Below are 20000 nucleotides of genomic sequence, written 5' to 3' on the forward strand. Positions count from 1 at the left end.
TCCATCCATCCATCCATCCATCCATCCATCCATCCATCCATCCATCCATCCATCCATCCATCCATCCATCCATCCATCCATTCATCCATCCATTCATTCATCCATTCATTCATTCATTCATCCATCCATTCATTCATCCATTCATTCATTCGTCCATCCCTTCCTCCATCCATCAATCCATCCATCTATCTATCTATCTATCTATCTAACCATCCATCCATCCATCCATCCATCCATCCATCCATCCATCCATCCATCCATCCATCCATCAATCCATCCATCCATCCATCCATCCATCCATCCATCCATCCATCCATCTATCTATCCATCTATCCATTCATCCATTCATCCATCCATGCATCCATTAATTCATCCATTAATTCATTCATCCATCCATTCATTCATCCATTCATTTATTCATCCATTCATTCTTTCATCCATTCAATCATCCATCCATCCATCCATCTGTCTATCTATCCATCGATCCATCCATCTATCTGTCCATCTATCCATCCATCCATCCATCTATCTGTCCATCTATCCATCCATCCATCCATCCATCCATCCATTCATCCATCCATTCATTCATACATCCATCCATTCATTCATCCATCCATCCATTCATCCATTTATTCATCCATTCATTCATTCGTCCCTCCCTCCCTCGCTCCCTCCATCCCTCCCTCCCTCCCTCCCTCCCTCCATCCATCCATCCATCCATCCATCCATCCATCCATCCATCCATCCATCCATCCATCCATCCATCCATCCATCCATTCATCCATTCATTCAATCATCCATCCATTCATTCATCCATTCATTCATCCATTCATTCATCCAACCCTTCCTCCATCCATCCATCCATCCATCCATCCATCCATCCATCCATCCATCTATCTATGCATCTATCCATCACTGTCCATTAGTCTGGTCAATTCACATCCTATCCATCCATCCATCCATCCATCCATCCATCCATCCATCCATCCATCCATCCATCCATCCATCCATCCATCCATCCAACCATCCAACCATCCATCCATCCATCCATCCATCCATCCATCCATCCATCCATCCATCTATCCATCTATCCATCTATCCATTACTCTCCATTAGTCTGGTCAATTCACATCCTATCCATCCATCCATCCTTCCCTCCATCCATCTATAAACCTAACAAATCTCTATTGTTTATATATTCTTGTATATAGATAACATATAGGCTAGATAATCTATATGTATATAGCTATAGATATATATACATATAGATAGATAGATTAACTGATAAATAGATAGATGGATAGATAGATAGACAGATAGCTAGACAGATAGCTAAACTGATAGATAGATAGATAGATAGATAGATAGATAGATAGATAGATAGATTAACTGATAGATAGATATATAGATTGATAGATAAGTAGACAGATTGATAGATTAGGTGGATAGATGCATGGATAGTGAGATAGATAGATGGATAGATAGATAGATGATAGTTTTTTTTTGTATATATCAATATAATGTTCATATGATGTACAAGTTACTATTAACGTTTTCATTTCCTCAGAGACAAGAGCCTAATACCCAGCAACAATGCAGGGATGTTCAGCTATGTCAGCGTCAGTTGGCTCACCAGGCTGATGTGGAGAGCCTACAAACACGGCCTCAATCCTAGTGATTTATGGACACTTCAGGTGAGCTGACCTTTAATCATGGTCATTTGAGATTGTAAGAATGGAATGGGAATGTAGGTGTTATGATGGTTAGGCTTTGGTTTTTGTGGCAGTAAGTAACAAGTGTGTTTAGTATTTCAAATGTGATTTGCTTGATAGATCTGTAGTATGCTTCTTTTTTTCTTTTTTTTTGGTGGGGGGGGAGCATGCCGTGTTAGAGTAACTAATAATTCTCATTTCCCCAAGCGAGAAGATGGTTCCGAGGTCAACTCAGAACGGGTAGAGAGGCTTTGGGAAGATGAAAAAGGTCTGGCAGAGAAGAACAAAAGAAAGCCCGAACTCTGGAGAGCTGTTTGGAGATCCATCAGAACCAGGGTCCTTGTCAGCATTTTCATCTCCGTCTTCCAGAACATACTCCAGTTCCTCGGACCAGTAAGTTTATATACATCAAGAGATTTGTGTGTAGTAGACTCTGGTTTAGAACTTTTAGAATTTACATTTTTAGATCAAAATTTGAAATTTCAGAAGTTGTTATTGCTCTTTTTGTATATTTGTTTTCCTTACAAAGTATCCATGTACTCAAAATACATGTAAAATATTAACATAACATAAGGGATCAGAAAGTTTCTCAAAGTTATGAAAGATGAAACTATTTCTTGGTCAAATTTTCATGCATAAAAATCTTCAACATCTTTATAGATGTATTATAATAAAGTGTTATTTGTTTTTATTTTGTTAGAGTGACTGTCATAATAGAATTGGAACAGGTTTTTAAGGACAATATATGTTCCTTTGAATGAAATTAGACATACCTAACAGAATACTTTTTTCTTTCCAGTCAGTAATTCTGAAAATGGTATTAGATTACATTAATGAACCAGAAACAGACCACTCATATGCTGGCATTCTTGTGGGGGCAATATTCCTCATCAATGTATGTAGAGGAGCTGCCTTCAATGGGATGTTTGTTGTAGGCACACACACAGGTAAGCATATTTATGAGTTAGAGAATGCTTCATGCTGAACTTATATCTTATTGCTCTCTTTTAATTCCCAGTACAACATTTACTGAAAAATTTTTCTGTGATTATTATTTTTTATTTATCTATTATTTTGCATTTCTAAGTATTGTGTTTTTAGTAATGAATTTTTCCTTCAGCAACAAGGATAACCGGGGCAGTTCAAGCACTTATTTACAAGAAGGTCATGAAGCTAAAGACTGGTGGTGAGAAGCTTTCGGCTCAGATAATTAACTTCAGCAATAATGACATGGAGCGACTCTTTGAGGCTTCCATATCTTGCACTTTCTTAACTGGTATGTTTTTGGAGAGGTGGTTACTTCATTTTATTTAATTCTATTGATATTTAGAATTTTCCAGTGCACTTTGATCAGTAAATTTCTTTCAACACCTTTTTATTTTATTCTGTCTTTTATACAGCCATAATTGAATATTTAGACTTCTCCTTATGTAAATTACATGATTCCAGCTATGCCGGTGATATTCACAATGAGTGTGGTGTATTGCATATACATCCTTGGACCCTGGGCTCTTATAGGACAAGGGGTATATATCCTCTTCTATCCAATTATGGTGAGTCAACCACAGTTATTTTTCAGTCAGAAGTGAAATAGTATTTCTTATGTTGTTTATATATCATATGTATGCTATAGGTTGATTAGGATTATCTCAATGTTTTGTATTTCTTATTTGAGTTTTTTCTTACCACATCAAGGGAGCAATTGCAAAAGCACAGAGCAACATTCGTGTTGAAACAGTGAAGGTAACAGATAAGCGTGTAAGTCTGATGAGTGAAATCTTGAATAGTATGCGGCTTATCAAGATGTATTCCTGGGAAGACTCATTTGCCAAGAAGATAGCTGGTATGTTTTGGCTTTTTGTGTTGCATATAATTATATATAAGATTTGCCATTTGATGGATCATTGGGTCAGTGATGTGGGGATTTAAAAATTTGCAGTTAATGTATAGCCATGTGCTATAATTTGATATATATGTATATATATCTTTAGAGCAGTAATTTGAGTTCATATTAGAATTCAGTAAACATTAGTTTTCATTTGATTAACATTGTACAAGATCTCATAAAGGAATTCTGACCAGATGATCCCATCCTCAGGAATCAGGAAAGAAGAGTTGAAGAAACATCGCATTGGAGCACTCCTACAGGCTGTAAGCTCAACTGTGACGCCAAGTATCAGTATCCTTGCGACCATTGTGACCTTCCTGGCTTACACACTTTCAGGTAGGGATATGTTATTATGTAAAATAGGTAATTTGAGGATGCAGCATTATGGAAAATCAGGAGTAGTTTATATATTTTGTAATTTTAATTCATATTACTATCATTATTAAGAAAATATGATGCTCTATGATTTTTCTGATAAGCATTCAGTAGCTTTTGATTTAGGTATATTGTATTGCTATATATTGTGTGTGACACTTTTTACAGTATACTCATATTATAAATGCAATGCATATATAAGTAAGAAAAATGTTATAAGTGGAATTACTGAGTTAATCATCTTTTTAACAGGCTACTCTCTTAAATCTGCTGAAGCCTTCACAATATTCTCAGTCTTCAATGCCATGCAGTTTACTGTTGGTGTTCTTCCATTCACTATTCGATCAATTGCAGAAGCAAAGATTTCCTTAAGTAGGATCCAGGTACGAGAAACTGTTTGTTAGAAATATTGATAGTGCTTAAGATGTTTACATGTAGAGGAAAGATTTAAAGGAGATATGTTTCATAATCAAAAATTTCTTTTTGATAGATCAGTATGAAGTGAACTTAGCATGATGAATTTCCTACACTGATTATACATTATTTTGATTAGTATTTTGATATAGGTAATGGTGTTTATTGAAACTTAATTATTCTGTGATTATAATTTTGTAGATCAGTTTTTGCCATTGTTTTATTTACATTTTTAAAATTATATTTTTATAGAATAAAGTTAAGGTCTACAAATTGACTTTATACAAAAATTTTATTTTAAGTAAAGAAAATTAACTACTATTTTGTTGCAGAAATTACTAGAACTGCCAGAGCACAAAAAACGTACTGGAGGCTTAGTCAACAACAACCTTGCACTGCAAATTAAGAATGCAACATTTGCTTGGGAAGTTAATAACATAGATTTCAAAAACAAGTCAGGTCCACCTGTTAGTGCAAAGGGAAAGAACAAGTCAGGTAAGTTTTGAAACCAAGTACTTTTGAATAATTGAAGTCCTGGTGGCTTTTCATACATGTTTCATAAGATGCAGTGTGTTGATTTAGGTTAAGGTAAATACTTTAAATACTTTTTAGCTTTTAACTTGTTTCCAGATTAGCTTCACCTCAAAAACATTTCTCTTTTAGATACAAAAGCCAATGGTGAAGTTAAGGGAGAAAAAACTCAAACAAATGGTCATGTTACAAGTGGACAGGCCAATGGCATAAAGAATCCAGTCTCTGATGGCAAGTCAGAGCCAGTTAAGTGTATTGAAACTCTCTTCAACGTCAATGTGTCTATTGCTCGTGGGAAATTGATTGGTGTTTGTGGAAGCATTGGATCTGGGAAAAGCTCCTTGATTTCTGCTATTTGTGGAGATGTAAGTTATTTGTGTTGTAAGTAATGCAATAAATGTGGGATTTATTCATTATGTGATTTTGCTGTTATTTATACAGATCTTGAGTGGAATCTGAAATAATTTACTTTCCTGAAACATATAACACTGATTGCCCCCCTTAGGGTCTTACTTGTCCCCCCTACCCAAGGGCCATACCCCCATGATTTTTATTGTCTATATTACACCCTTATAACACTGATTGTAACTTAAAAATGCTCCTAGAATAGCTCATTTTCCTTTTATTTTCTTGAATATCCTGACAGCGCACTAGAAACTGAATGTACTTCCCGTGCTCGCCAACTTACCACCTTAAGAAAAAGCTCTAATGACACCCCTGCCAGAACATAATGCAAAGTAATACCTGTGACAATTATAATGTCCTTATACCAGTAAGGTAAATTTTTGTGTTTCTTTTATCAGATGAAGGCCCAGAGTGGTGAAGTTCAGGTGAATGGTAGGTTGGCACTTGTGACACAGCAAGCCTGGATCTATAATGACACTTTTAGGGAGAATATTATAGTAGGACAGAAGTTTGATGAAGAGCTGTACCGGAAAGTCCTGCGTGTGTGTGCCCTGGAATCAGACATCCATTTACTCGCTGAGGGAGAAATGACGGAGATTGGAGAAAGAGGTATCAATCTGAGGTAAGCCTTTGGTTCTTTCAAAATAATGTTAAGGATGCCTAGAACAGGTGGAGGTTAAAGGAATTATTGAGATATATTGCAAAGATGCCATTGCACATTTAGCTGGTGATTAATTATACTTTACAAAAGGAACAGTAGTTGCATATACTACTCTACCAGCCAAGTTGTCATAATGTTAAGGGGATTTTTCCTGAAAGTCTTTTGTTAGTGTCTCTACCTCAAGATATGTGCAATATAGTAGACTGATTAATTATTGATTTCCTTTTCTCTTTGTTCATCAAGTGGTGGTCAGAAACAGAGAGTGAACTTGGGCCGTGCAGTCTACAGTGACAGGGACATATATCTACTTGATGATCCTCTCAGTGCAGTTGATTCCAAAGTTGCAAAGCATATTTTCAACCAGTGCATCTTAGGTGCTCTTAGCAACAAAACAGTCATTCTTGTTACCCATGCAACTCATGTAAGTTTGCTTGCAAAAGAATATGATACTATTATATGAATCAATAATGCAGTTTTTGAATATATTAAAAAGAGTGAACATACCAAATCCTTATTACAGAAATGTTTGATGTTTATTTGATTTTTACTGTCTTTCACTTCAGTTTCTAGAAAAATGTGATGAAATAATTTTGATGCAAAATGGAAAGATAGCAGAGCGGGGATCACATGCTGAACTTGTGGCTCGTAAAGGAGAATACTTTGACATGATTGGCTTTGATTCTACACGAGATAAGAGTGAAACTGAAGAAGACTCTGGCGAGAAGAAGGATGAATCCGTAAATGGTATGTTCTGTTTAAGAGGAAGTGTAGGACTGATATTTGCAGATGCAGTTTAGATAAATTATTGGATAAATAAGATTCTGAAAATTGCAGTAAATATGTATGATGATGTTAACTGATTGTTTTTTTTTTTCTTAGAATATTTTGTGTTGAGATTACATTACTTTTGTTAGATCACATTTGTTGCCTCGAATGCAACATATTTTATTAATATTTGATAACATGCATATTGTAATGAAGTTATATACATTAGAATTATTCTACAGAACAGTGGTAATTATCTTTTGTTGTATGTATTTTGTAAATGTTGTGTTTGTAAGGCTTTCCTAATGCATGATTCCTAAAAGTAATCAACATTGCACTGTAATAATGTCTATGTGTATTTTTTTATGGAAGTAATTAATACTTTTGTCACAGCATCATTATCTTTGCTTGTATAGTAGTGCATGGCTTATCAACATAAAGAAATGATAAGTTGAATTGATTTAGCTGTTACATAGTTGATTTGATTACTCTATTAGTAAACAGTAGTTAGTTTTATCTATTAGCTGAGGGTTAGTAGACTGACCAAATTGCCATCACATGTAGCCAATATTAGCTGAGGATATACACTTGAGTATTTTAACTAATACTTCTTTTAGTTTTTATGATGACCTTTAACTATTTTCACACTGAAATATCACATGTGAAAACGCACACAAATATCATGGTGTAAACATTATTGTATATTGTTTAGTAAGGGGATATAAAAGAAATGAAGATTATCAAGTTAAAAAGAAGACAAGGATTTAACATATAAAGAGATATCTAAATTGAAAGACAGAAAGGACTTTGGGATTGTGAGCTTGTTTGGTTTCTCAATGGAAGGAAAAATATCCAAAGTCTCGGCCTTCATTAACACATCTGAATTATGACTCTTTTCTCTTAGATGGAATACCAGCAGTCAAACTCAGAAGTAAGTGAGATAGAATTTTCAGTAGTGCCTGTTACAGGACTGTTCTACAACAGGAAGAGCCAACTTCATCTTTATTTTTTCTTATATTACAGTTAAGCTTGATAGTGTAAATGCTATTTCAACCTATAGAATGTGTTAGTTTGCTTCATATTTTATTTGAAAGAAAGAAATATACTATGTTTGAGTAGTTAGAGTTTGGCAGAGTATCTTAATATTGTCCTTGATTTAGATTTGCAAGGGAAGAGATTAGTTATTAGTCAGATACTGTAGCTGAATACACAGTACATACTGATGCCACAGTTTTGCATAAAGTCATATGAAACCCCTCATGTCATTTTTACAAATTTGTTTAATGTTTGCATTTTTGTTTGAATTGGGCTTGTTGGAAGAGCTTATCAGGTTTTTATCAAGTTTTTGCTTAAAGATGCTTCCTAATATTCAAGCTTTACATTACAAAGAAGGCAATGGTTTTGGTAGACTGTATTTTTTTTTCCGTCTTACATACAGTGTAGTGTAATATAGATGAATGAAACGCATTTGAAACATACCTAGTTATTTAAGAAGCTTGCTTTTGCATTAAAAAAAAATCCTGTAATTGCTAGAAAAATGCATGCCTCATCTCAGTGGGCTTATACTTACCTTTTCACATTTTTTTAATGTATGTGGTATCTCGTCTTTATGCATATTATCACAAGTAACCACTTGCATTTAGTAGTATATACATGGGTTATCTAGGGTTTGAAGTGATAAAGCAAGAGAAAAAGAGATAAAAGTTCAATACTCCCAGAAGATTAATGTGTGCAAAAACAACTAGATATGTATTAAAGATTCTTCTTCCTCTTAGATGTGAAAAAAGAAGAAAATGAAGATAAAGAGGGTCGAGGAAAGTTGACAACAGAAGAATCTAGAGCAACTGGTAGTGTGAGCGGCAAAGTCTATTTAACATTCATCAAGGTAAAATGAACGTTTTGATTGGTGTTTTTTAAAGCAACGTTGGAAGTGAAAAAAAACGTGAAAATATGCAGTAAATGATGTATTATCATGTTTTATTTTCTAAAAGGGCTCTCAGGTTCTGAAGCAGCATTAGTTACATTATAGACACATATCTCATGATTATTTTCCTCAAAAGAATAATGTGACTTTCTTTGCTTTCAGGAATCTGGAGGTTGGTGCATTGCCAGCATTATCTTTCTAGCAATTATCATTTTCACACTCACGCGAATGTTTAATGCTATATGGCTACAACACTGGCTGGATCAGGTTAGTATAAACCAAGTTTGATTTTGATGTTTGATGATGGTTGTTAAATATCTGATGTGTGTTGTATTTTTTTTTCTTTTTTAGTTTTGTAGTAATTTGGGTGAGAAATCAAATTTGGAAATTTTGTTGTGACATGTATGAACTGTTCATTGTGACAAAAGTAGAAATGATAGGAATGAGAACAGTGGCGTGCAGATGGGGGTTTGAAGGGTTCATGGCCCCAAATGAAGGGGGCATCCAATCGGAGAGGGAAATAAGACAATGATTTTGAAAATCATATTTAAATAAAATAAAGTGTTTATTTCATGTTTAATTTGTGTTTACATATTCAAAATAGTTCCTTTTCTCTTATTTCTCTGTACTAGGCCTTATACTTGAGTCTCTGGGGCATACAGTCAAGGAGTTGGCCCCAGGCATTACCAGATTTCTGCACACCACTGAATGAATATCTTCACAGTGCAATATGTGTCTGACTGGTTTCAATTGCATCTTCATCAGAAAATTCCGATGAAGATATAATCGAAAATGGTCAAATACATCTCTTCCACTGTGAAGATATTCATTCATGCCTTTTCTTCATGTTATTTATTTTTTGTCTGAATTAATCTAAGTTTCATAAATAACTAAAGGATTATTTTGTTTTCAGGGTGATGGCAGTGTGGCAGAGAGGCTGGACAATGCAACGGAATATAATCTCACACTCTCAGACGATGAACTCAAAGGAGATATTTCCCAGAATCCCATGTTGTGGATGTACCAACTTGTGTATGGTTTGAGCTTCATTCTGCTCCTATTCACAGGTGTCATCAAGGGCATTGGAGTCACATTCAGGTAGGAAGGATCTCTGGATTTGTTGGGAAGACATTTACATAGCACATATCATATGGTTATATGTATATTCAGATGAATGCATTTTAAGAGGTGAAAAGGATAGACTTTTGATCGATGAATACCTTTGCAGAGTGTTGGCTGGTGCATCCAAGTTGCACAATAAGATGTTTGAGAGCATTCTCAGAGCCCCCATGAGTTTCTTTGACACAACTCCATCTGGACGTATTTTGAATCGGTTCTCTCGAGACTTGGATGAATGTATGTATTCCTTAAGAAACTGAACTGAGGATATTTTGAGCATTGTGTTTCCATAATAGGTTTTATTTTGGAATAGAAATTTAAATCTTAATATCATTTTCCCTTGACAGTGGATGTGCGAGTGCCCTTCTTCCTAGAGTTCCTGCTTCAGGGTCTCTTGTTTGTATTTGGCCAGATCATCCTTGTGTGTTTTATCTACGTTTGGTTTGTCCTTCCACTCGTTGTCATTGTCAGTAAGTAAACACTTTTTGATTTTTGGGAAAAATATTTGAATGCTGTTTTGATTTTCATTTTTGAGGAACTGTTATGAGTAATTTTATGATGATGTTTGTTAATCAAAATCCTATTCTTCTCTACAGTTTTGTTTATTGTGGTTGATGTATTCTTGAATGCTGGTGTGCGAGAACTGAAACGTCTAGATAACACCCTGAAATCACCTGTCACTCAGCATATAGGTTCATCTATCTCTGGACTTTCTGTCATTCGTGCCTTTGACAAGGAAAGATTATTCATTAACAGGTTTGTTCCACTGAATTCTTTGCCAGCTATTCTGTTTTGATCCTAAGTAAATGCTCTATTAATATTAATTTACTTTTAAATTATTATAGTCTGCAAAGATTTTGTTGACTGTGCTTTTACCCAAACCTTAGTAACTAAGATGGTGTCTTTTTTTCCTCACAGAATGTACAAACTTTTAGACAAACATTCCTCTTCACTTCTGGTCTTCCGCTTGTCAAATCGGTGGTTCACATACCGTATGGACTTCATGGCTATTTGTGTTACAGTGGCTGTCACTGTGATTTGTGTGTTTACAAAGGGACTTGTAAGCACTGCTCTTGCTGGTCTTGCTCTGTCAACAGTGAATGGAGTAAGTATATTACTTGAAAGAAAGCTATATTTGAACTTGAAACTTTTTGATATCTAAGTAAGATATATGGAATTTGTTCTTATTCATATATGAAAATGATTTGATAGAGTCCTTTGTTTCAAAGATCCTGATTCCCCAATTAGTTTTTAATATAGAATATAGTTGCAGGTAGTTTTAGCCTTATCATTTGCCATATTTCAGGTGTGTGTCTTTATTCCCTTCTTGATGAGGATGAAGTCAGAATTCCAGTCACGTGTTACATCAGTGGAGAGAATCGTTGAATATGCATATGTAAGTCAAGAGTCAACATTTAAGCATTTCTAGAATTTTGATTTGGTAAATCTTCTCATACAAAATACCTCTGGGACTTCTTTCAAATATCAGTAAAAAAATTCAGCTCCTAATTTTGTGTGTTCCATTAAATATCTTCAGGATTTACCGAGTGAAGCACCCAGAGAAATTCCCTCCTCACAACCAGCTGAAGGATGGCCCTCGTCAGGCACTCTAGAATTGAAAGATGTAAAGCTCCGTTATCGACCTGATCTGCCTCTGGTTCTCCATGGCATCAGTGCCTCAATAAAGGATGGGGAAAAGATTGGCATTGTAGGGCGCACAGGAGCAGGTGTGTACTTTTGCTGATTTTTAAGATGATTTAGAATAAAGTAAGTCATGCCTTTTATTAAAGCAGGACTATGTGACACTGAAGCTTTAACTTGTATCAATGTGTTCAGACTGGTAAGCAGTTTATTGCTAAGAATACTTACACTATAATTTTTGTTAACTAGTTTACAAATTTCTCATCAATATAGATTGTTTGATTGTTACATTAGAGAATAATTTTTGAAAAACATCATTTAATTGTGGTCAAGGATCCTTCAGTACATTATTTTAAGAAATTGAATATAACATTATATCAAAAAGCTTTGTCTTCCAGGCAAATCTTCACTGATTTCAACATTACTGCGTATGTCAGAGTTGGATTCTGGCAGTGTTATTGTTGATGGAGTAGACATTAGCAAGATTGGTCTACATACACTTCGTTCTAATATCTCTGTTATCCCACAAGACCCAGTTCTTTTCCAGGGCTCAATTAGGTTAGTATTTAAACTCACTGCAAGTAGTACAGTGACTTTAATATTTCTTAATATCTAAATGAACTTGACTTTTTATTGGACCTATAACCATATCAAAAGCAAAAGAAAAATATGTTATGGCAAATGGACATTTTAGGTCCTTATTCTTTTATATCAAAGGAGAGTGCATAGAGAAGGTTAAGAATACCTTAAAAGGAAAGAAATTAATTCAATTTACAGATACAATTTGGATCCATTTGAAGAGCATTCTGATGATGCAGTTTGGCAAGCACTAGAACGCTCTCATCTCAAAGACGTTGTCACGAAGCAGGAACATAGTTTACACTCCAAAGTAGAAGCAGCTGGAGAGAATTTCTCAGTGGGAGAAAGGCAACTTATTTGCCTTACAAGAGCTTTACTTAGAAATAGTAAGGTAAGAATTTTGTAGGGCTTTCATTTTTAGTGTAATTCTAAGAGAGATCTAAATTGAAAAATTTGTTATCTTTGTTTTTGTTAATGGTAGATAAAGTTAGATTTAGTCAGTGAGGCCCTTTCTTGATTGGTTTTAGGAATAAAAGCAAAAAAAATTGAAATAGAACAATTTGTTGATAATACCTCACAGGAAGTGTTTAGTGTATTGTTTAGTTGCTACAAAGATCTTCTGTATACAGTGGTTCATAATGTTAGTTACTACATTATCAAGTCAGCAAGTTAACAAGACAATTTTGGACTTTCCAGATTCTTTTGCTAGATGAGGCAACAGCATCAGTCGACATTGAGACTGATCATTTAATTCAGACTACCATAAAAGAGGCATTTGTCAGCAGCACTGTCCTCACCATTGCTCACAGACTCAACACTGTGGCCAATTATGATAGAATAATGGTGCTAGATGCAGGAAGGGTAAGTTTTACTCTTATATTTAAGGAGAAAGGAAAAGATGAGGTTGAAGATGAGAAGGAAGGCTAGAAGGAGATGGAGAGGAAGGGGTAGAGTGAGCAAGGAAGTGAGGTGGAGAATGAAAGAGTGAAAGTGAGAGTGAGAAGATGGGGGAGGAGAGGGGAAGGGAGGGGGAAAAGGAAAGAGAAAGGGAATGAGAACAGTAACTTGAGAAGGAAAGGTGAAGGTAAAGGTAAGGGTATAGGGAAAGGGAATGGCAACAGGAGAGTGAGAGGGAGGAGAGGGAGAATAAGAGGGGGATATTATAGGTAGAGGTAGAAGTAGAAGTAGAAGTAGAAGTAGAGGGGGTATGGGTAGGGGTAGATGAGATCTTGAGAGAAGGGGGGAGGGGAATATAAAGGACAACAGGAGTGAAAGCAAGAGGAAAGGTAAGAATGAGGAAGAGAGGAAGAATAGTAATGGAAGAGGGAGGAAGAAATGTAGGGATAGTGAGCATGAGTGAAGGAAATACATAGGTTTTAAGATTTACACATTAATAAAATGATAAAAAATGGGGAGAGAAAAATGGCATATATATATGTGATCATCACCTTATTTCCCTACATGAAATTTTGTTTGTCTTTCAGCTGAGTGAATTTGACAGCCCAGAAAATCTTATGAGAACGGAAGGATCCTTATTCAAAGAAATGATGCAAGCCATGGGAGTAAACACAGTGGAACAGATGAAGGCACTTACTTAGTGTAATATTTTAGCGGATAATTTTTGTGTAAATGTTAAATGTTTGGATGCATTTAATAATGGTAATAACTACATAAAGATATTTGAATAATATATTTTGATATTAGTATCCCAGTGAAGTGTATGTTTTATCATGTTACAATTGTCAGTAAAATTAAAAGTGAAAAAAAAAAATTGTGATGAGGAATATACATCAAGTTTATTCCCTCATTTACAAAGGTGACTGAGTAATCAAGATAGGAGCTTAACACTGGAAGATATTTTATTGTGCTATGTGTTCTCAAAGATGTGTTAGCATTTTACTGTCTCAGGAATGAAACACTGAAATACCCAAATGATAGAGCATTTTGTTTAGTAAATTCACAGTGTAACTTATTTTGAGGTTGTTACTTTCAGTGCAAGAAAGCATTACATAAAAGCATGAAAAATTATGTTACGTTCCTTAAAGTGATTACTTTTTTTCCGTCTAAGTTAAGATATTTTATTTGGATTGTAATTTAAAGTGCCAAGTTTATTTTTAACATTTATTCAATCATTTTGGAATAAAGAGACCTCTGAGAGAACCCTCACATTTAGATAGATAAATATCAGTATGTACAAATATCACACAACAGTAGTTCTGGATGTAAGTCACTTTAGAAGATCTGTTGTTCTAGTTAATATTTTGTGGAATGTAACATTGAAATACCTCCAGATTTCATTGAGAATCAGCAGGTGCCTTTCACATTCACTCATCTAAACTCTGCCCAGGACTCACACTCCGTTCATAATGCTATCATTCTCTCATGCATGAAATCCTAAAATTCAGGGATTAATTCAACTACCTGTTCCTAATAATCATGATCAGTGTATTGGACAAATGTGATGTCAACAAATTTAACTGGCTTACTTACCTTTATGTGAAATTTCATTAGACTGTGTCTCTGTAAGTTACCTCTAAGTGACCAAATATTGTCTCTTTTTGGCAGTTATGAAGATTGTATTCATAATTGCATTATTTGTATTGTGTGTAAAGGATACACTACTGAGCAAGAAGCATTTTTATTATCATTATTAAATGATACTTTGTGTATATATGTTGCTGTTCAAGAGATGTATATAGTTGATGCTGAAAATGATTTCTCCTATTTCCTTTGTATTTCAATTTAACTTTTTTTCTTTTTATAAGATGAGTTATTCAGGCTGTACCTTCATTCCACTGAAATAGGAATGGAGAAGTAATGTAGTTCTTCTTTGTTTATTGCAATTTCCTTCCTATATTTTATTCACAACAAAATAATTGGCCACAGGATCAGGTACTGTTTTGTGTTTAAATTTGATGATACCATAAATTAAAGCCTTACATGTGAAACAAAAATAAAATCAGGTAAAAAGAATAAATTGACCTGTATTATTTGTTGATTGAAATAGTAAAAGTGTCTTTTTCATACAATATTTTTTATTTCCCTTTTCTTATTTAGCAGATATCTCTTTTTAACTTCCTACCAAGGCTTTAAAGGCAAAATTTTATTTGTGACATAATTAAGATACAAAGCAATATATTCCTTTAATTAATAAACTCATCCCACTTTACCAATATGGTTACAATGGGATATTGAGTATAGAAAAATAATTTCAGGGTAATGACAGAATTTTGTAGATAAAATATACTTTGGTGCTTCATGGAAGTTGAGATGACATAGTTGAGTCAATTCCAGTCTGAAGTCTGCAAAGAACATACAAACACAATAAAACAAAAGATGTTGAAAAGATAGGATCATCAGACATGTCAGAAGATTATCAAATAAAAATCTATATCTATAACTTCTGGCCGTATTTTCTCTTGCAAAGGCTTACTTGCAAAAAAGGTTCGTTATGTTAACACGTCAAGAACTGTTAATTGAGGCTTAATCAGTCATATCAAGTCGTTTGGGAGGAACATGGATGTCGTCCATGGCCTACGAAAATCCATCGATTTAGTGTCATACCATTTGGATGGATGGATGGATTTCAGATCGTGTTAGGGTTCGTGAACGTTGGGCTGAATATTATGAGCAATTGTATCAGATCACCCCCCCCCCCCCAGCACTTAGATAAGATGCAAGCAATGTCGCAATCCCTGTGCCAGACCCATCCATCAGTGAAGATCCTCCTACCCTGACTGAGGTTAGGGAGGTGATATCTAACTTAAAAGGTGGGAAAACAGTAGGCATATGCGATATCCCTGCTGAACTTCTAAAGGCTGACGGTTTCATGGGGCTTGCATACTGTCCTGGCAGCCATTTGGCAGTCCGGTTCCATTCCCCCTGACCTGAGATCCCCTTCCCCGTCCCGTCTCTGGAAGGGAGAAATTGGTCGTTGGGACTGTAGCAACTACCGTGGCTTCGTATTGCTCAGTATGTCAGGTAAGGTTTTCGCCCACATTCTTCTGAAACAGATCCGCAACCTCCTACTAAGGCACCAAAAGCAGGAGCAATCTGGATTCACTCTTAGTAAGTCTACAATAGACCGTATCCTAGCGCTTCGAGTAGGACGCCGTCATGGGCTGCTCGCAGTCTTCATCGATTTCAAGAAGGCGTTTGATTCGGTGCATAACGAACCGTTATGGGAGACCCAGAGACTTAGGGGAATTTTGAAACGGATTATTGGTTTAATAGCAAGCCTGAGTCTATGGAATCTCTGGTGGCGGCTTTTGATGCATTCGGCAATGAGGCGAAGTCCTCTGGGCTTGCAGGTCTCCTGGACCAAGACCAAGATCCAGGATTTTGGGTGGCTTATGGAGAACCTGTACTGTTTGAACAAACCCAACTCTCTCACACATAGAGCGTCCCGTGTCACGACGTTTTCTTTACGTGAATAAGAAATAGTATGATTATATGGTAATTGGGATTTGAATGGCTTACACCTGGTGTCCCATCACACGCGAGAATTAATGGTTATAACTTAATTGTCGCAAAAACTTTTACTGCATTTGCATAAGTTACTTGATCGACTTCTACATCCCTACCATGCTATATCATTATTGTTAAAGCTGTTATTCATATAGTGGTGATGTTTATCATTATAATGGTAAGTAATAAATACAATAATGATAAAGATAATAGTAATGCATTATGATATTGAGCATGACAATGGTAATAGCAACGACAGTGATTATCGTAATAGAAATAGTATATTCATATTGTGTTTATTCATTATTTACGTCGACTATTTTTGCTATATTTCGTTAGTAGATATCGATAGGAATCTCTTGATATTTCATGGGTCGGAAGAAAACTATTCATACTTATACTTATTATTTCGATTACTATACATAAGTATAGTAATTGAAATAATGATGATAACAATAATGATGGTAATAATGATATTGATAACAATAATAATAATAATGAATGATTTGTTGTAGTAGTATGATTGTTACTGATTAAGATTTTTATTATCATCACTTTTAATATTGTCATTATCATTAAATTATTCTCATATGTTATAGACATCATCTATATGGATGACAAAAAAAAAAAACGGTTTGTGTGGAGCTTTCTTCGAAGGATCCTTTGCTGTTTATGAAAATGTATACAAATTCGAATGTTTTGCTCTGCCTGTGAGTCTGTTTCGACAGTTTATTCATCTATCTAAATTTTGCCTCATGCCAAAAACACAAAATATATTCATTATTAATCTGAATTCTTGTTTTCTGTTACTTTTTCTTACTAGAACATACGACGGCTTAAATACAAGTAAACGCAAAGTACACCAGAAGTAATAAGCAAGAAATATATATAAAGTCTGTGACAGGCTATCGAGAGGCCTACGTTGTTTTGGCTGCAAGCGGAATGCGACGCTTGCTTGATGCGAGTGTTTGCACAGGTACGAATGGGTTACAGTGTTATGTGTGAAATAATTTGGATATTGTTGGCTGGATGTAGGTGCTAGGTATTAGAGAAGGGGATCTTATATAAGTGTGCTATAAATGTATAATATGAGCACTCTCACTCCCCACCCCCTCGTCTCTCATTCTCTCTCCCTCTCGACTCCCCCCTCTCTTTTTTTCTTGCTCTCTCCCTCTTCCTCTCTTCGTAAAAACAAAAAACAAAAAAAACTTTGATGACGCAGCTCTCCAATTATGCATTTTTTCCTGTACGAAACGCCCAAACATCACACTCGGCCCATTTGCTTATGCAGTTTCTCACGGTCGCTGTGTTATTGGAAATCGTCGGTGGTATTCGCACTTCATTTTTTATCTTTCCTTTTTAATACTGTTGTCCGAATTGCATGGTAGTCTCATGAACATAAGTCGTAGCGATACATATCCTGCTTCGGATCACCATGGAATGAAAAAGAAAAGAAAAGTAAAGAAAAAAGAAATGTAATGAGGAACTGATTCTTCTCGAATGTCGATTAGATTGCATCATATTTCTTTGTGTTATAAAATATAATTTTGTATCGAATTTAACTTTTCTATATTATTTTTCTGGCAATGTTAAGTATCCGAATCATATTCAGATCAAATGTAAACGATATTTTTGCAGTGCATCATTTTAGATGAATCTATTACGAAGAGGAAGCTTATATAAATGATTCATTACCTTTTGGCATACTTTTCTATTTCTTTTTTAGAACCATATACTGTTATGGAATAATATCAGTTAGAAAAGAAAGTCACGGGAAGTGCGTTCAAACCAAGTGGACATCAATAAATAAAATTTATGCCAAAATTATTTACTAGATTTTTACTGTTTAGTGGTAGGTCTTCTTTCTTCTTTTATAGGATTTTAGACCATACTTAGTGGTACGTTTATATCACTTCTTATAACGGCAAGTGGTGCATATTTCATTACTTATGCTATATGAATTCGTGACTATTATTCACGTATCTGACTGTATCTCTATATCTACAGTGCGAAAAAAGTCCGGCAATGCAGTATAAAGAATAGTCTATAATTCTTAAAAAGGTGTTTTTGTTTACTACGAAGAAAGTCATGGCATGAGTCCGTTTGCAGTGCTTCGTCAGTTCGTCTCGGCGTTCGGATCCTGGTTCATTGTCTCGTTAAACAAATTGACACACGGCTAAACATTGTAATTTTGGGTAATAAACGCCCTACTTATGGTACGTCGTGGATTAATAACAAGGAAGGGCCATCGTTTGAACACTTCCTCTTGGGGGCTTGTAATTACTGGGTGAAGGTGTTGTCGTCGGTTGGTGAGTTATTAAGTTTCGCAGGGTGATTGCAGGCTTCAGGACGGTGGGAATTATACTATGGAGGCTTCGTCTCTCTCTTTATCTCTCTCTCTCTTGTTCTGCCTCTTGTCTGTCTGTCTGTCTGTCTGTCTGTCTGTCTGTCTGTGTCTGTCTGTCTGTCTGTCTGTCTGTCTGTCTGTCTGTCTGTCTGTCTGTCTGTCTGTCTGTCTGTCTCTCTCTCTCTCTCTCTCTCTCTCTCTCTCTCTCTCTCTCTCTCTCTCTCTCTCCTCTCTCTCTATCTATCTCTCTCCCTCCCTCCCCCCCTCCCTCCCTCCCCCCCTCTCTCTCTCCCTCCCTCCCCCCCTCTCTTTCTCTCCCTCTATCCTCTCTCTCTTTCTCTCCCTCTATCCTCTCTCTCTCTTTCTCTCCCTTTATCCTCTCTCTCTCTCTCTCTCTCTCTCTCTCTCTCTCTCTCTCTCTCTCTCTCTCTCTCTCTCTCTCTCTCTCTCTCTCTCTCTCTCTCTCTCTCTCCATCTCTGTCTCACTCCCTCCTTTCTCTACTCTATCCTGTCAATCTGTTATGATGATAATAGCAAAAAACAAAAATGATAGCTATAATAAGAATTGTTAGGATGATTATAACAACAATAATCCAAATAGCAATGATAACAATTGCTATGATAATGATGATAGCGGTAATGAAGATAATACTAATGATAATGGTAATCATAATAATCATAATGATACTGATGATATTGCTAGATAAGTGTGTGTGTGTGTGTGTGTGTGTGTGTGTGTGTGTGTGTGTGTGTGTGTGTGTGTGTGTGTGTGTGTGTGTGTGTGTGTGTGTGTGTGTGTGTGTGCGAGCAGAGCCTTGAACACCTCCCACTGTGTATGAGTACACATAAGTGACTTCAACTGAAACAAGATCAAGCGTACACCAGAATCAATTAAAAAGCCATTAGCTTAAAACTTTAAACGTCCGGATCCATTTCTGGAATTAATCTAGAAAGTGCGATTTTTTAGTGAGTAATCAACGCATGATTAAATTCTAAAAAAAAAGAGAGAGAAAAAAAGTAATATCGGAATGCGTAATCATATTTCATAAATTTGTATACAGAGTGTTTGTAATATTCAGGAGGAAGAATGTTTTATGTGCGTAGTCCTTACCCGCTGTGCTGGAATGTCGGTTCATTGTTGCCAAATCGGCTTTTTGTTGATCGAAAGTTTT

At 35.6% G+C, this 20000-nt stretch overlaps 1 protein-coding gene across 8 annotated transcripts in view; it reads left to right on the plus strand.

Annotated features, from left to right (window-relative positions):
- LOC113825996 (ATP-binding cassette sub-family C member 5) overlaps positions 1-15038 on the plus strand; it is a 114827-nt gene extending 99789 nt beyond the window's left edge. For 6 of the 8 annotated variants that reach the window (XM_070116085.1, XM_070116086.1, XM_070116081.1 and 3 more), the window contains 27 exons: positions 1568-1694; positions 1920-2105; positions 2512-2659; positions 2833-2988; positions 3162-3265; positions 3408-3555; positions 3811-3936; positions 4228-4358; positions 4722-4884; positions 5053-5285; positions 5724-5947; positions 6230-6407; positions 6550-6730; positions 7656-7682; positions 8527-8636; positions 8838-8942; positions 9589-9773; positions 9904-10031; positions 10142-10264; positions 10391-10550; positions 10713-10899; positions 11101-11190; positions 11332-11521; positions 11834-11993; positions 12213-12405; positions 12711-12875; positions 13499-15038. In XM_070116085.1, the coding sequence (XP_069972186.1) occupies positions 1568-1694; positions 1920-2105; positions 2512-2659; positions 2833-2988; positions 3162-3265; positions 3408-3555; positions 3811-3936; positions 4228-4358; positions 4722-4884; positions 5053-5285; positions 5724-5947; positions 6230-6407; positions 6550-6730; positions 7656-7682; positions 8527-8636; positions 8838-8942; positions 9589-9773; positions 9904-10031; positions 10142-10264; positions 10391-10550; positions 10713-10899; positions 11101-11190; positions 11332-11521; positions 11834-11993; positions 12213-12405; positions 12711-12875; positions 13499-13612 (4042 nt within the window). In that variant the 3' untranslated portion in view covers positions 13613-15038. The remainder of the gene's footprint in view (positions 1-1567; positions 1695-1919; positions 2106-2511; positions 2660-2832; positions 2989-3161; positions 3266-3407; positions 3556-3810; positions 3937-4227; positions 4359-4721; positions 4885-5052; positions 5286-5723; positions 5948-6229; positions 6408-6549; positions 6731-7655; positions 7683-8526; positions 8637-8837; positions 8943-9588; positions 9774-9903; positions 10032-10141; positions 10265-10390; positions 10551-10712; positions 10900-11100; positions 11191-11331; positions 11522-11833; positions 11994-12212; positions 12406-12710; positions 12876-13498) is intronic. The other 2 variants (XM_070116087.1, XM_070116084.1) reach the window with 1 other exon arrangement.
- The last annotated feature ends 4962 nt before the right edge of the window (positions 15039-20000 follow it).

Source organism: Penaeus vannamei, chromosome 38 (genome assembly GCF_042767895.1).
Source record: "Penaeus vannamei isolate JL-2024 chromosome 38, ASM4276789v1, whole genome shotgun sequence".
Lineage (NCBI taxonomy): Eukaryota > Metazoa > Arthropoda > Malacostraca > Decapoda > Penaeidae > Penaeus > Penaeus vannamei.